The following is a 16983-nucleotide window of genomic DNA, read 5'->3' as shown; positions in this document are numbered from 1 at the left end:
ACTGATGGGCTGGAGCTAGCAATCTATCTACCATTAATTTGTCTCTGTGTAGCCCAGCAGGAATCTGGGGCATGATTACAGCTCTGGCCCTCGTGCGAGAGCCGGCATGGCCCTGGCATCCCCCTGCAAACTGCCCGGCTCTTCCTTGCCTTAATTGTTCCCCTTTGGCCAGTGGACCTGTCTCTTCTAACGAGGGCAGCGAGGAGGGCCAAGGTAATTGAAGCACTTAGCCACACTCCCAAGCATTGCCTCCTGCAGCTAATTAGGAAAGAGGGCTGCTGGGCTCTTCGTTATTTCTTTTAATTGTTTGTGGGTTTTGCATAACAGTGAATGGCAGAAGAGGGATGTGCAGTTACTGGCGAATTCTTGACTTTGAAATTTGTATAAAAGGTCACTTACAATTTGTTAACGCTTTCACAAGAATGAATTCAATTAGCGGCTCCGGCAGTCCCCGCACACACGTGTGCGAGTGTTGGTAAAGAGAGGGAGAGATGGCAAAACAAGCAGGGCGTGAATGTAAAGGCTCCTCATTTTCCTAAGGAGCTTGTGGACTATATGGTAAAGTTATAGGCCCCTTACAGCTTTATGGTCCTCTAAACAGGTCCTGGCAATAAACCCACGGAGAGGCCTGAAAGATCATTTTTAAATGATCTCCGCTTGTCCTCACTTTTCATTAAACACTGAAGAAAATAACAAGAGAAGAATTGGTAGAAAACACTCAGGGACCAATTTTTTTTGCAGTCTTTGGGCTGGCAAAACTCTCAGTTGAAATAGCGGGTCTTTTACCTGCATGGCAGCTGCAGGATCTGTGCCGTTGAAGCACTGATTAGTCTGAAATTCTGAAGCTTCTTTACAATCCTTGTAATTTGGATGAGGAAATAACAATATAAATTATTTCACTGTGGGCAGCCAATGAGGCAGTGGCTTCTTCTAAGTGTCAGAGGATCTGTTATTTTGCTCAGAGGGCTCGTATGTACAGAACAGTAAAAAGAATAAAATCCATTGTAAACATGCACTTTAAAAGATTTATCAGATGCTCATAGCTGTACTTAGGAGTACACATGGTTACAAGAGCACCAATTTGCTTTACTATTCCCCCCCAGGCCCAGAGCGAGATGTTTCCTTGTAATGGTCCTAAATGTGCACATGGAAACATGTGTCTTGCAGTGAAGATACCCATTAAATAACTGGCTTCACAAGCTGGAATTTGTGATTTAGCATGGATTTTTGGGTTGGAGATACCCTTTGGCTGACTGAATTGAAGATTATTTAGATTAGTTTTCAACACATTTGTGTACTGACTGGAAATCTGCTGTTACCCTCTCAAAGTGAGGTGAGATGCAATTATGAGACAGAGCTATTCTGCCTGGAGGTCTCAATCCATGGCTGAGAGTGAACAGTGCTCAGTCTGCAGCCATCAACAAATGCAAAACATCCTGATGAGTAAAAAAAAAAACCTCCAGAAACCCACCCCCCCCCCCCAACACTGAGCAAAACAAATCAAAGAGCAAGGTCGGCCCCTTGACCTCCATCCCATGCTTGAATCTCTCTGGCTGGGTGGGAACATTACTTCATTTGAAAAGAAAAGATGTCAATAAGGGGTGAAAAGCTTTGCTTTCACAAAAAGGATTCTGTGGTTATTTCCCCCAACCCAGGTTTTCATTGCACAGACTGCAAAAGCAGAAGTTTGCAAGTGAAAAAGTCCACTTGTGGTACATAGTAGTTCTAGATGGTAAAAGTTTTGATAGAAGTTTTTCAGCCAGCTGTAATCAACAGCCAGTGGAGATAAATCCATGGACAACAGCCAGTCTGTGTGAGAAAGTAAATTGCTTTCCTATTCAGTGTAATCCAGTTGGTAACAAGTGATCTAAATACCTGTTCTTCAGATCTTTTTTCCCAGCTCTGTGGCTGACGTGCAGGACCTGAACCCTACGCCAAACCATGACTTGGCTGTTTATTTTCTCTTAATGCGGGAGCCTGAAGTAGTCAGAAACTGTTACAACCGCAGTAAATAACTATACTGAAGGAGAACCAGTATCTTCATGGTGCACTCAGGATTTTTTGAAGGGGGTAACGGGTCTTTGCCCAACCAGATGCTGCAGCCACCCGGGCACAAGGCAGCACGATCCAGGCGGATCTGGCTCGGAGCTCTGCGGTAGCTGATGTACGCGCAGCAATGCGAGCACATACCCAGCCTGGAACGTCTCCAGTAGAAGACAACGATTCTTGAAATAGAAAATCTTATCTTAGCAATGTGAGAGAGGTGGCAGAGACGCAAAGTGCCTTTTGCTGTGGAACTGGATAGGATATGCAATTATCTGAACTGATGGGAGTTCTATATTTTTTTAACTTGGTTGCATTTTTCTGGTGCCTTCAGCCTGACAGTGGTTCCAGTTGCTATGTTACATTTTTATAATTTATTTTCAGTGCTCAGATTTTTTTCTAAAACTTTTGCCCCAATCTTTTGCATTTTTATGGCTTTACACTGTCTTTGTTTGTTTGGTTTCCAGTGATCGTGGATCAGCTGTGAGCTTGCTGTAATATTAATCTTTCTTGTCTGTCCAGCTTTTCCTGGTGGGTTCTTTCCAGGAACACCCTCTGCTCTTCAGTATTGTTTCTTTGACATATCTTTGCAGCTGGTCTATAGCTAGATTAGCCTTTTTTTTCCAGGGCCATATATTAATGACCTGAAATGTTCTTTAAGTGTCAAAAATAAAGCTACCAGTGCACTCTGTGCCAAAGAGAGGCTGAAAATATCTAAGCATCTTTTGGGCAGCTTTCTAAATTTTGTTCTGTCTGTATGCAAACATCATGAATGCTTTGGGTGGAAAGGCCACTTGCAAAGCAGAAGCATGAGCATTGAAACCTCCTTTCTCAGGAAGGTGAAAGCTAAGGACAGAGCAGTCGGTTAAGCCAAGAAGCTGCAGGGATAGCCAAGGTAACAGCTGAGCCACTAAAGGCCAGCGAGACAATTGTCAACAGAGCATTAGGACAATTGCAGATGATACAAAGAGGAGGTACTGGATAATGGATGCCCTTGGCCAATTGTAACAATTTGAAGGAGATTGTGGTGACCAAATGCGTTAGAGAGGTGAGTTTGCAGGAACATGGTGGAAGCAGCTGCGGAAGGATTAAGACCAGTTTTAGAGGATGGGAGGTGGAACGGTAGGAAGAGATGAAGTTAGAAGGAAAATGGGATGTAAAATTCAGGAAAGGGACGGTTGAAGCGAAGGCAGACGGTAGGGGGGGACCCGGCAGGAGACATGGGGATGACAGAGTGCCAGGGAAATCTTGCCAGCACACCCAAGGTCAGCCCAACCTACAGGCCAACTGCCAGGTGGATGGCAGCACGTGGGAGGCAGGGTTACGGCCACGCAGGGTTTGAAGGAGGTACAGGTGTAGAATGGCAGAGAATGGCACGTCTGTGCGGTCCTTGTGTCCGGGAATATGTTCTGGGACATAGCATGCAGAATTAGGAATCTTGCACTGCTAAGAGGCAAATGAAAGCTTTTTGTCTAAAAGCAGCCCTGGAAACATTGGGCAGTGTGTTCATGCTGAGGATGCATTGTGTGCTGCTAGCTCCTGGGGAGAAAACTTGTGCTTGGGGTGCCAACTGTGTGCTGGTGTGTTTTGGCTTCAAACTCCTTGTGTGACCTTGTGCAAAACTATATAATCTAAAATCTAGCTATAGACAGCATCCATATCTTTGCACTTATTTCTAGTTCCAAAAATGACCACATAATATCTGTGAATTTCAGTGCACAGTGAACTTCAATCAGAAAAAAAGTAGTTGGGAGGATAAATGTGGGTCTGGACATCTATTAGGCTTTTCCAAATGCATCTTGAATGCCAAGCTGTATTGACACCAGTGAAGATCCTGGAGGTCTTTATAGACCTTCTGTGTCTTTAGATCTGCAGTATCATCAAAACCCAGCCCCCTCAGTGCCCTGCATCCTCCCTCTTGCAAAAAAAGACCATTACACAGAGAGTATAAGGGTTGAATACACCTGCTAGTAGCACTGTGGGGCTATTTTAAATGAAAAGACCAAGGACTTGGGTCCAGGAGAACAGCAACCCTAATCTGCACACATCTTAGAGCTATGTAATGTCATGCACAGAGCACGCGGATGGGATGGGCTTAGCTCCTGGAGGGGAGGTATGGCCAAGGATGGGCACTTTCCTGGACAGATAACCTGTAGACCTGTTTGCAGTGGGGCTGAGCGCTGGGACAGGTGAAGCTGAGCATGCACACACTGTAACGTGGTCGTTACCCCGTGCTCAGCGGACGCGTGCTCCCTTGCAAATTGTGGCTTGCACAAGGCAGCTCTTGTAGAGATCAGAACCTGGAGTGTGAATTGGGGGAGCCCGAGTGGAGGATGCCCCACGGGGGAGGCTGGGACCCTACCACATCCTCGTTACCGCTGACCTTGGCACGAGCACTGCCTGCTGATGGATCAGCTATGGAGCTGGACAAGACCCTGGGGAGCCACTGTATTATCTATTATCGTCCCATCAGTGCCTCCCCTGACCCCTCCCAGCTCCGAATGCCACAGGCATCAGGGAGGGAATAAATCTCTGTCTAATACTGAGAGAGAGAAGGGAGCAAGAGCAGAAAAAAAGGAGAGATGAAAAATGTTCTTTTTATGACTCTCACAACAAAGCTGGCCACATGATTCGTAGCAAACATGTCTCTGGGAAAAGGGAGGGAGAGAAGAGGGGGAATCAGCAAAAAAGCAGAGCTGCTTCTCTCCCCTGGAAGATGCCTATGGGGAATTAATAGTGGGGTATGGGTGACCTTTGAAGGTAAATATCCGAGGAAAGGAAGAGGCCTCAAAGCTTCAGAAAGCTCACTCCAGTGTCTGACGCTGCCGTGTGAAATGCTCCATGCAGCGCACGTCCTCCATGAACGGAAAGCAGAGGCATAAGTGATCTGCCGTGCTAAAGGGGAGCAGCAGGGCCAGGGCCTGATTAATAAGGCACAAACAGCAACCACAGCATTTGCGTTCACTTCTTGGGATGATCCAGGAGAGCTCGTGCTTGTGAGCCTGGGGAGAACTCCTGACCTGAGTGTCTTTAGGAGACAGAAGCCTTTAGCAGCGCAGCCCAGGGCCTGAGGAGGGGCTGGAGAAGCCCTCTGCACGTAACCCACGGACAGCTGCAAGACCCCAAACACGTTCCTGTGACAGCTGCTGAGTTGTTTGGGCCTTATCACCCCTGTGCTGCTGTTCCCAGGGAGGCAGCCCAGCCCTGAGGCTGCGTGCTGGCACTAGCTGCAATTCTAGCTGTGCACAAGAGTTGCAACAGGGCTGTGGGTACAGACTGGCAGGGTCTGCAGCGGTATTTTGGGGACCGTCCCAGAGCATTGGTGTCATCGGGCAGGGTGGCTGCAGCCACTTCCAGCGCGATGGGAAGGCACCTTTCCTCTCTGCCCTCCTCAGCCGTGCTGTCTGTGCTGTGCGCTGGCTAGGGAATGGCACGCAGGCTCCGTTCTTGTTGAGAAACTTCACTTCCACCTGATGTTTATCAAAGTGGACGTTTCTAAAGCCAAGCAAGTGCTTGGAGTCATGGAAAAAGACCATATGCCACAGCTCTCCTCTTCTGCCCCCAGACAAGCACATACCTTAGTTGTGAGTGCCTTCCCAAGTACCAGCACTAAACGTGGTCATACAGGACTGAAAACAGAAACAACTTAAATCTGTTGACAACCAAGTGATTTTGAACAGGGCAGGTCTTGCTGAACCTGGCCAGCTGGGACTAGGGACAGGCTTGGGCTGGGGAATGCTCACCAAAGCGGGAATCTTTAACTTGCCAGTCATGGAAAAGTGTGTTAAATTCCCACTTTTACCGAAATGGCTGTAACAACTCCTTGGTAATCCCAGTAATTTGATTTTGTCTATAACATGCTTTTAAAGTAAAGAGATAAATACAATCAGTCTGCATAAAAGGTAGCTATTAAGAAGCAGGCAAGTTGTACAATAATAACTTTAAATTAAAAGCCATTTCCCACTACTTCTGCTGTTGTGGGGTCTGCAGATTTTCCTTAAAACTTTTGAAACGTGCCTAGACTTCTTACAGGCAGCCATTTAACCTCCGTTTATGAAAAAATAAAGCAAAATTGATGTTGATTTTTGTCTACATTGGGGGATACTTTTGCAACATAAAAGCCCTTTTGCCTGCAATTTGCAGAGTAGCCCTGTCACATCGGTGAGGGCTGATACTGATAAAGATAAAGCTTTATAGCTGGGGCATTTGCAGCTAACAGCAAGCTAATGCTACATTTTCATTTTGATGCAATTAATGTTAATGTCTGCTACGAAAATTGTCATTAAATACCATTTTAAAATCCATTCAATTTGCATATGCAAAGCCCATTTACTATCATGTAAAATATACAGTGCCGTTCATCATGTCTTTTCTCTAGAATTTGTAGCTGTTATTTTTCTGGTAGTGATTATTATCCAGCTCTTAAAATGAAACCTAATGTCTGGTCCAGACCCGCACAGAGCAAGAAAACCTTCCGCTGCTTCGGAGCCCCTTTCAGAGGCTTTGAGCACTTGTCTGTGCTGGACTGGCCCTGGCTCTTCCGGACCGCGGTGTCCTCCAGCCTCCCTCGTGCTCCCACGGAGGACAGGCAGTGGAAGGACCTAGAAGTCAGTCTAAGCAAAGTGCCGATGTTCTGCCCTGCAGATTCCTTGTTGCACAACTTTCCGTGAGGAATCAGCACAGCAGGCAGTTGGGAGCTGCTACGCGAGGGGGATGTTAAATGGGTCACTTCTAAACGCTGTACCTGTTGGAACCTCAGGAAGGGCTCACGTATGCTGGATGCTTTACAAAAAATCTTTTGGAAGATGCTGCAGTGCAAAAGATCTAACTCGGTGTGACGTCTTGAACACCCTGCAGCATTGCAAGGGATGAACGGGTGGGCTCGTACCCGTCTATAGAGGGGTTGCTGGGGGAGCAGCAGGTACCAGCTCCTCTCCAGCCCTTGGGAGGGAGCCCGAGAGAGCAGTGAAAAACTTCTCTGCCTCTGTTCTGCTGTACTACCAGTTTCTGCCCAATGCAGGGAGGTGAACTAACAAGTGGGAGAGAGTGGGATTAAGAACTTGAACTGATCCTGAACTACACCAGAGTATTGCCACCAATGCAAACAAGTAGAAATGTTGTTCCTCTGATTTTTCTGATCCTGGGAAGCCATTATTCTGGCTTACAGCTTTTCATGTTCCTTTAAGTTAAAGGATTGCCATTGAACATAATTTTCAGAGGTGCCAGAGGTGAAATGAGGATTTGTTGTGGCATGTAGATTAATTTAGGTCATTTATCTGACACACAGTTGCAATGGGACAAGGAAGTGATGCTGTAGCTCAGTTGCAGCGTGTCCAGGTTCAGCACACTCCTAGCTGAGATGTGGGGGAGATGCAGATGTGAGGGTAGGAAGGGATAATTTTATTCTGAGAAGGGCCCCAAGCTTTGCTCCTTACCGTGCTGTGACGCCATAAGTCATGTCTGCGGGTATTTTAGGAGGACATCTCTTAAAGCGACTGTATTCATCATCTTTGCGCCGGATGTCCTTGGCCTTGTAGTACAAATTAAATTCATGGGCTGTGGTACAACCGGCCTTCAGAGCACCACAGTTCATGGTGATGAAGTCTCGGGGCATCTTCTGAACTGAAGCAGTCCTGGGCTTTACCGTGTTCCAGTGGCCTATTGCTGGAGATGGAAGGAAACACGAGAGGCAAAGAGAAAGCGATGAGGCATCTCAGTAACTCCTGCTGGGGAAGGCAGGCTGAAGTTTGTGCACCATGCACAAGGGCTTTGCGTGGCTTGCATGCATTTTGTCACGTTTTCACTGTGGAGTGAACTTTGTATCCTATCGCACTGCATTTCATACGGGGACATCTCCCATCTGAATGGGATGTCTTCTCAGCCTCCACCCTGGCTTGCTCAGCAAGTCTGGTTTCACAGGGGAATTGTCCCTGAGAGCACAAAGTCGGAGCACTCTCAGGTTTTGAAACTGGCCACGTGTGTCACCCTTTGCAGGTGCCGTACCCGTCTCTGCTTAGGCTCTGTGTGACTCTAGAAAAGTTTCCAATATGACAGAGAAACTTTACTAGTGACCAAGCAAGTTGGGTGATATTAAGGAAAATGGGTGAATTTTGGAGTTCACCTTGATGAGAAGTGTCGAAGAGCACTGGGAAGGAGAGGAGAGTCCCTACTGTAGTATTAGGGCTTCGTTGCAGGTCTATATTTTAGTGGTGTTGTCATACCTTCAGGGACTCCTCCATCTGTCCTGTGGATGTACAGCCCATATGAAAAATCAAAGCCTGGCAGGGTGTTGCAGTTTCTCTGGGGCTTCCCCAGTTCTGCCTGCAGAAGAGTGAAGTTAAAGGAGAAGTGTAAAGACCTGTCCTGATAAGTTAAAGCCCCTGAAAATAAACTTTTGTAACAGAACACGCCCACAAGTACCAGGAGTGGCTGTGGCTCCACTTGGCATGGGTTTGTATCCCACTGGACACAAGTGAGTGTGACAGTGCAAAAGGAGACCTCAGCCATGAGGCTTCACCAGAGCTGAAGGCTAAGGGATGCTGAATTTCACACAAGTTTTCACCTGAGTCATAAAGCAACCTAGCCTTGCTGGAAATAGGGATCCTGACTCAATATATCAAGACTTGAAGTCTCCTTGTTTGGTTATTTTCTCCTTTGGCTGGGATGCCCAGCCGTGGTGTCTGCTGGGGAGACTCTGCAGCTAGTCTTAACTTTCCTTTGAGTTATTTCATTTCCAAGTTGTGCACCCTCCTAGAAAACCGGCACAAACTTCCCCAAGCACAATCACGTCACTACTCCAGCCTGGGAATAATCGAGAGGCAAGGCGTGTTGCAGGGGGAGGAGAAGGGGGATGAAGAAGGGGGAGCAGTGACTGGGGTTTATAGCACAGAAAAGAAGAAAACTTGAGCTCAATAACCTCATTTCTATTTAGTTTTAAAATGAACTATTCCCCAGCCCATGCGTGTCCCAGCCTGGTGGTGTCTGTGGGATTAACTGACCTCCCCTCACCCCTTTGTCTCTACCCTCCCATCTCCATGGTGAAGTCACTGCAGGATGTGTGTGTCTTGAAACCTTATTGCTGCTTGAAAGGGAGGTGGTGGAGGAGGGAAGGGTGAGAGCCTGGCAGCCTGGGTCTGAGCAGTCAGGCAACAAGTTCCCTGGAGCCCTGAGGCATGGTGTGGGTGCTTTGGGACAGGTTATTTTCCATGGGAAGGGCATTGGCGGGGGGGGGGGGGGTGTGTAGGTGTTGGCAGATCTTGTTGGGAGAGTGGAAGTGCTGAAATCCTACTCTAGTGCTTCTCACAGGTGAATCACTGAAAATTGGCATTGGAATGACCGTTATTACGCTCCAGAGTGAACACTCTCCGGATCAGGAGATGCCGAATCAAAGGCAGCCTTTTCTGCAGGGACCGACTGAAGAGTGAGACTGAAACTGAACCACCTCCAACTTGCCCCTGTGGCAGGTCACAGCTGTACAGCGGTCGATAAGGGACGCTGCTTACCAGAGCTGCTTGTACAGGAACATCATCCAACCCCAAATTCCCATTCTGCTCCCAGCCAGCACTGTGCAAACCCTGGCCAGGCCTCAGAGCAGCCATGGCTGCCCTGTACGCTGCCAGCCTGGTGGCCCCTTTCTAATGGGTTGTTAAAGGGTACTCACCAAGTGTGAGTGCTGCTGCTGAGCAGCTCTAGCTCTTCTGCATCACCCTCAGCTCGGGCAAAAGTCTTGCTGAGCCAGTTTTGCCTGGAGAGTGAGGGTGGATGACCCCTGCCCAGAACAGGCACCTTTCCAGAGGGCTCTGCATTGAGTTCTCTAGAATTTGCTTGTAATTCCTCAATTTTTTTCACCTGCAGCTACTTTTTGTGCATTCAGTTTGGAGTTTCTCAGCTTCTGTCTCTACGTGCAGCTACCCAAAAACTGAAAAGCACGCAGCGGCTGGGGCATGGGGCTCCTCACTAGCGTGTCTGGGAGTGAGATCGTGCCCGCTTGCTTGAGCGACTTGTCCGTGTTGTGACAACAGGTCTGCTTCTTGGCAGATCCTGGCAGGCTGGCTGTCAGCTTTGCCGCGTTGTGATCACTGGGCCTGCAAGCCCGTACAGTGGTGCTTTCAGGGAAATCCAGGGTCTTGCTTCCCCGGTCTGGAAGTGCTTCATCTCAGTCCCGTTAAATCCATGCACTTGTGACGCTATAAAGCAGCTGTGGTATTCCCACGACTCCCAGGAGCACAAGTTCACCAGAAAATGAATTTTCTGGACTTGCTAAGATCCTTTGATAGACTCAAAAACTTCATCAGTGTCCTTGCCCTGTGCAAAGCTACAGATGCTTTGCTGCAAACAGACCTTTCTGAAAGCAATCGACTCAGCTACCTGATACAACCTGTGCACGACGTGGCTGTGTTCCCCCAGCTGCCTCCTGTGAACCCCCAGCAGAGGAAGGGACCGTCCCTTGCAGATGTGTCCAGCGCCAAGCACGATGGGAGCGAGCGGGCTTTTAGTGCTACTGCAACTGAAATATCTCACGGCAGTGCTGAGCCATATGTGCACGCTGTGCGTGAGTTAGGGAGCTCGCACGAAGCGTATAAACTGGTGCCAGGGATGATAAAGTAGCTTTCATTGCTGATCTGTTTCTCCTGTATTTACAGGCATTTGTACGCTAGCTATTTTTAGAGTAGTTGTCACTGATATACAAGGGAAATGGTGTAAACGTTCCTCAGATGCATGAGAAAAGGTTTTTTTCCAGGGATCAGGTTCTGATACCAGATCAGCTTTGTGAGGTCAGAAATCTGCTACGATGGCAAAGGTGTGGCAGATGGGAGAAAATTGCTGAGAAACTGCAGGAAAGGAGAGAGGTTTGTAACCTGTGGCAAAGCTGCTTCCAGATCTTTGAATGCAGACCTCTGTAGAACGGAAGAAATTCCAGGATTTAAAGATTCCTTTTTGTAGAGCACCTGAAGTTAACACAGTTGGGTGTTTACTCCACCGCAAAATGCGTGCACGCTGTTTCCTTTTATGATCGGGTGGCATTTTACAGTCATTTTGCACTGAATAAATAAAGCCGAAGGTGCTGGATAATTAATTAAAAAAAAATAAAATCTGGTCCAATATGTTGAATGTGGAGAGAACCTGTGCCTGGAGAAGATCAATGGACTCGGTGGACTCTGGTTGCCTGCCAACATCTCTTACCCACAAATGCAGAGGAGGAGGAGGAGGTAGCAGGAGTGAATCTTGCTCAGTGCAATCCAAGATTACAGCCTTTCCCTTTCATAAATTAGCAAAGTGCTGTTGCAGCCTCATGGGTTTCATTTGTTTGTCCTGGGGCGTTGTGGGTGTGCTGTGTCGTAAAGCGGTGGGGACAGCGAGCCAAAGTTGATACAGAAGATCTTTTTTTTTCTTCCCCAGCTCCAGCACCGTTTCCTGTGTTCAGGTTTAGCCTGTCACAAAGCTGCTTGGCTGGAATACAGATCTGTCTGACAGCTGTGCCCATCAGCAGACAACTTCATTAAACCTCATTAAGATGTCATTTCTCTGCCTTATTTCCCACCTCTTGGCTCTAATTAAAACCGTCTCTCTCTGCATCCCAGGCGGTCCTAATTTTCTCTGGGTACCTTCTGCAAGTTTTCTCCCTTTACGACCTCAGTGAGGAAAATCCGGCATCTTAAATACTGTTTATCCAGCCCATTTGGAAAAGACAACTCTAGACTTTTTCCTGAAGCATTCCCATAGCATCCTGCAGAGATCATCACATCCTCCCAGGGCTGCAAGAGACGTGTGCTCAGGCTTTGTTTGCGCTCTCAAACTGTCTTTGAGGACTCAGCTAATGCATCCTTTCTCCTTGGACACGATGATTTTTGTTGTTGAACCAGGTGTGTCTGAGCTGGGTTTGGAGGATGCCACACTCGGACTGGCTGCAGCGGTGGGGGTGTTTGATCGGTGGGGATGCCTCGGTCAGCTGAAGAGCAAGCGGTGTTGAGTTCCCCAGTCTTTGCCAGGTAGTTTCCGATTTGTGCAGTCCTGGGTTTTGAGCCCTGTATTTGTATTTAAGTGTCAAATGGTGTTGGAAAATGTTCGCTGCGAAAGAGGAGGAAGGCTCGGAAATGGGCGTGTTTGTAAGAGGTGGATGCGTTGCAAAGGTGTGAGGAAGTACAAAACCTTTAAGGATTCCAGGTTTTGTTGCAAGACCTATTTGTGGTTTATCCCCTGGTATTTATGGCCCATCGACACACGTTGCATCAATTTTTTTCTAAAGACAACTGAGACCGCGAGAGCGGTAGGAGATGCGTCTGTGCGGAGAGATACAGCGAGAGATGGAGGTGTGGGTCTTTAATCCCTGCATCTCAGGCAGCCCTTCGCCGGGAGGGGATGCTGGGCAAATCCACGAATCCTCTCTGCTCCGCCTCAGCCGGGGCTGCCCCGTCCCCTCCTCGAGGGCTCTAATCTGTGGACGCCTGCGAACCCTGCGCCTCTGCATTTTCAGGCTGCCAGGCCCTGCTTCCTTCCCCACCTTCTGTTCCCCTTTTCATTACACCCCCTTGTACAGTAAAGCCTCCCGTCACGCTGCCATTACTATTATTATTGCAGATTTACTGCACTTGCAGAGTGAAGTGATTGCGGTGACAAGGCCCGGCATTTTTCCCTCCTTCCCCCCGCGACAGCTTGAAATCAAGCCCTTCATTTGCATTTACATGATCTTGCTGTGCAGCTTATGAGATCGGGAGATTTATTTGCTACTTAGCTTGATGTTTGATTACACTCTAAGAAGGCAGTGAGCTACAAAGTGCAGGGATACATCAGAACTGAGCTACTGAAAGCCTCTGGGGGACAGTATCTCAACATCAGATTTAGGTAGATGAGAAAGGGAATGTTCAGTGTTTTGAGAAAGGCAAATTTGATCAGATTTTTTTTAAAGGTGTAGGGGAAAAAACTTACTTTCCCTCTCTCAAAAAATGGTTGGGAAAGCAAACATATTGTTAGAAAAAACACACCTAAAACCCTGGATTTGTTAGTGCAGAAGAAATCCTAGCAGGGGCTGGTGGCTGCCAGGCTGCCTGCTGCAAACTGCTTGTAACTTCCACTCCCAAGATTATTATTATTAAGTTGGCAGTTGTCTTCAAAGCTTTTCATAAACATTAAAGGTGAAAGTCAAAGGAAGTTTTGCTTGATGTAGGGCTGCAAAATCTGGCCCTGATTTGTTAAGCTTCAAAACATGCCACTGAATATTAATCCTGCTGTGATAATGGGGAAACTGAGGCAGGGAACTATTCTGGCCATGCAGGACAGCGAAGGTAATGCAGTTTGGGTTGGGGAGAGAAGCGGACCATTCCTGGTACCCTGCTGTGTTTGGAGTGGGAGATCAAATTATTACAGTGCCCTGCAGCGGCGTGAGAGTCCTCCAGTGAAAAGGGTGATGGTTGGGCAAACAGGACTGGTGAAACTCGGGGATCTCACTGGGAGTTTAACTCCTCTCATTACAAATACTCCAGACAGGGTAGAGACGCTGCTAACCCACAGTGTGTCTGCCCATGCACTTAACCTGTGCTCCTGGCTGCCCTGCACTGGGAGCTGTAGCCTTATTAGCTAGAAACGTTGAGTGTCAGGTCTAAATTCGAAAGATTTTTTCCCCTCTAGTAGCTACATCTTGCATAAGACCAGCAGCAGAGGACTGCGAGGGTGGTGGGACACGAGCATCCCCCTCACTGGGTTTGATGCCGATGGCACAACCGGGCTGCAGACGGCAATTCCAGCCCAGGGCTCTACCCACCCATCCTCAGGCCCCTTCCCATCATCTCTGCTCACGGCGGGGCCGTAACATCGACAGCCGAGGGCCACACACACGGGTCCCCGGGGCAGAAACCCGTATGGAAGGAAAGCCACCCGCTATCTGGTACAGTATCTATGTGCACAAACTGTTTGTACTTAGCTTTTAGTCTTGAAAATTGCCGTGCGATATGCTATTACAATTAATCATTAAAGACTTAAGAAAGAGTATACCCCATTACATAAAAGACTCCGGCGATGATCTTTATCTAACTTGTAAAATGGGCAGACTTGATGCGACTGAATAATTTTCCTCTCATCTGCACAAAATCATGAATGCAAGTCATACTTTGAGCCTGAAGTGAACACTGCGAGACCAGCCTATAATTACCAAAACAGAAAAAAAGAACAGCGTTTTCTAATGAATGACAAGCCACTAGGTGGAAATCTAATTTGGTCTAATTAAGCAGCCTTTGTGAGGATTTGTCTTTAGATGAAAAGAGGGAGCCAAAGAGATCTAAATGCAAATGAACTCTATCATTTTGGTTTTAAAGGGCCAGACAGATATGAAAGTATTTGCGTACACAATACTTTCATTTGTCTTCACGGGTGTATTCACCTTCTAGTTTTCTGTTGAAAAATCCTGTTTGCCCCAAAATTCTGTGACCCTGAATGCTAGTCACTCTTTATTGAGTTAGAAGATAACGTGCTGTTAGAGGGACAATTTTAGCAGTAGGATATCGCAACTGTTAAAATTGCCTTTCTCCGTCACAGGGCTGCTTCTTTCTGCTGTTTGAAAATGGTTTTGGGGGAAAAAAAAAAAAAAAAGCTTTTTGCTAGAGAGTCAGATCCCAAGTCTGCCGCTTTCGATGCGTGGCACCATATAACTCTCGGGTCTTTGGGGGCGCCTGCTGGACCCGGAGCTCCTCGTGTCAGTATGAATTACTTCAGCATTGATAAATCACCATCACCTTGCCCAGTTGTGCTATTTCTGCTGATTCTGCTGACAGTCTCAACACTGGGAGCAGGCAGTCCAGGTACAGCCCCAAAGGCTGAGACTCACAGAGGTGTTTGACTATAATTGAGATGGAAATATTGAAAACTATATTTTCCTGCTCTATTAAATCTGCTTCTGACTTTAAGATAAATTTGTGTCTGTGTAAGGTTTCGAGCTAGCGTTGAAGGTCAAAGAAGCGTACGCGTTTCTGCAGTGGGTGTCACAGCTTGTGAAGTTCACGTCAGCCTCCGCTTGCTTGCAAGCCCTAACGCAGCAGCGTGCTCTGTAGTCGTAAGGCAGAGCCGCTGGCAGGAATGATGGGTTATTTGGGCTAAACGAAGATGGATGCAGTTTACAGCTACTGCTAGGCTGAGGTCTTACCTGTACCTGATATTTCTTGAGCTACAACCACCACACACCTCTAAGAGGTGGAATGAACCTGGGAGAGATTTGAGGACGTGAAGGGACAGCGGCAGAGAGGTTTGGTATAGCACGAGGTGGCCCTGGAGCAGCTGAATGGAGAAAGACATCTCTGAGTCCTTGCTCTCCCTATGGCAACATCAGGGGGAAAATGGAGGTATGGACAGATCTGGGTGGGAAAATCAGTGGACTAATTCTGTCTTCAATGTGGCAGCAGTTCTGGGAGCTTTGGGGAGAATGTGGGCAGAGTAGTGTGTAGCACCTTGGCAAAAAAAAAAAGCTATTTTACCATCTCTGCATTTGACTCCTCAGAGAGATGCGAAACCTCCAGACAATGGCTGGACAGGGTGTAGCGGGGTTGTCATTTCCCAGGGAACCGCAGCCTTGAGGATACCTACTGTGTTGCAAACCCTGAAGTCAAATTCTGCCAGGGAATGCTTTTGCTCAGTGTCTGTTGGCTTCAATGGGAGTGCTGAGGTTCAGCTGAGAGCGGCATATGGGTTATTTGAGGATGGGACAATGCTGAGTTTTGTTTGTTGTTTGTTTTGGTTTTTTTTTTTTAAAAAAAAACCCAAACTTTTCATCCCTTTCCAGCAGTTATGGCCTTTCCTCTGTGTTTCATCCTTAGTAATATCTGTCCTATAAACCTCCCCATCCACTACTTCAAGTAAGATCCCCTTACGTTCTCAAGGCCAGATGTTGTCCCAGATTATGTCCAACAAAACTCAACTTAGTGAAGCCGCTGTTTACACCGTGTAACTTGCTGCTGGCTCCTTCAACTCCATACAGTTAGTTTTAATTTCCTCCTCCTGAGTTTCTTTGGGTGCTATAGAACATATTAGGACAAATGCTGCCAGCATAGCATCCGTATGAGCCACAATGACATTAAAGGAGTTGAATGCACGTGAGAATTTGACTGTGGGCCTTTTCGCGCAGGCTGAATGTGGCCACGTTCCCTGTATAGCAAAACAGTTCCACAGTGGCACAGACCTCTGATTCTTAGGGCCAAATTCAGTCCCTGGCTGCAAATGAGATACTGGCTGCCTTGAGAGCTACCTGTTATTTCACAGCAGAATTTGCCTGAAGTCAATACACTTGTGGTTCTTCCTAGAACAAAATATTCAAATATTTCAGACTAACAGACAACTTGCCAAATTTGGGCAAACCTCTGGTTCAGGAATATTTTGGCTTTCACTTAAGGAGAAGCTCTAATCTCTGATCAGAGATGCAGGAACTTGCCAACTTCAGTCACCTCGTGTACAGAATAATCTCCATTTTCATTAGAGAATAGATAAAAGTTTTTGCTGTTAAAAAGGATGCTGTTTCTTTAATGTAATAAAACCTCAGCAGGACAGAACGTCTTTACTAGACTATCCCCCACTATTCCCACAAGAAATCAAATATAATCCTATTTAAGAAGCTTTAAATAATTTTGAGCTTTCATATTGACTTATTAAAATGCAGCTTAAAAAACGCCTTCCTTGCAATCCCTTTACAAGGGTCAGGGATATAAAATTTGAAGAAATATGATTAGTAGATCAGTTGGAAAGATATATGCGGCAGCTTCCAATTTTATTATTTAAAATGCCCTTTTAGAAGAAAAGGTGATTCTGTAAAAAGTGGCACCATCTCCCTGAAGGAATCTGGTTCCAGGGTGTCCAGTCCTACCTCCTGCATTCAGCACCCAACACATCTGCTAGGTTTCTCTTAGACCTGAAGAGCCCTTGCAGCTGGGACAGATGAGTTGGTTTCTGTGTCCTGATACTCCA

At 47.0% G+C, this 16983-nt stretch overlaps 1 protein-coding gene across 1 annotated transcript in view; it reads right to left on the bottom strand.

Annotated features, from left to right (window-relative positions):
- The window catches only part of CFAP77 (cilia and flagella associated protein 77), a 61535-nt gene that overhangs the window by 16382 nt on the left and 28170 nt on the right, over positions 1-16983 (bottom strand). Inside the window, exons 2-3 of the mRNA XM_075772033.1 lie at positions 8265-8364; positions 7479-7707 (exon numbers count right to left, since the gene is read on the bottom strand). Of these exons, the coding sequence (XP_075628148.1) occupies positions 7479-7707; positions 8265-8364 (329 nt within the window). The remainder of the gene's footprint in view (positions 1-7478; positions 7708-8264; positions 8365-16983) is intronic.

This window comes from Balearica regulorum, chromosome 20 (genome assembly GCF_011004875.1).
Source record: "Balearica regulorum gibbericeps isolate bBalReg1 chromosome 20, bBalReg1.pri, whole genome shotgun sequence".
NCBI lineage: Eukaryota > Metazoa > Chordata > Aves > Gruiformes > Gruidae > Balearica > Balearica regulorum.
Note: the sequence above shows the minus strand (reverse complement) of the source record. Positions and strands in the feature narration are given on the sequence as shown.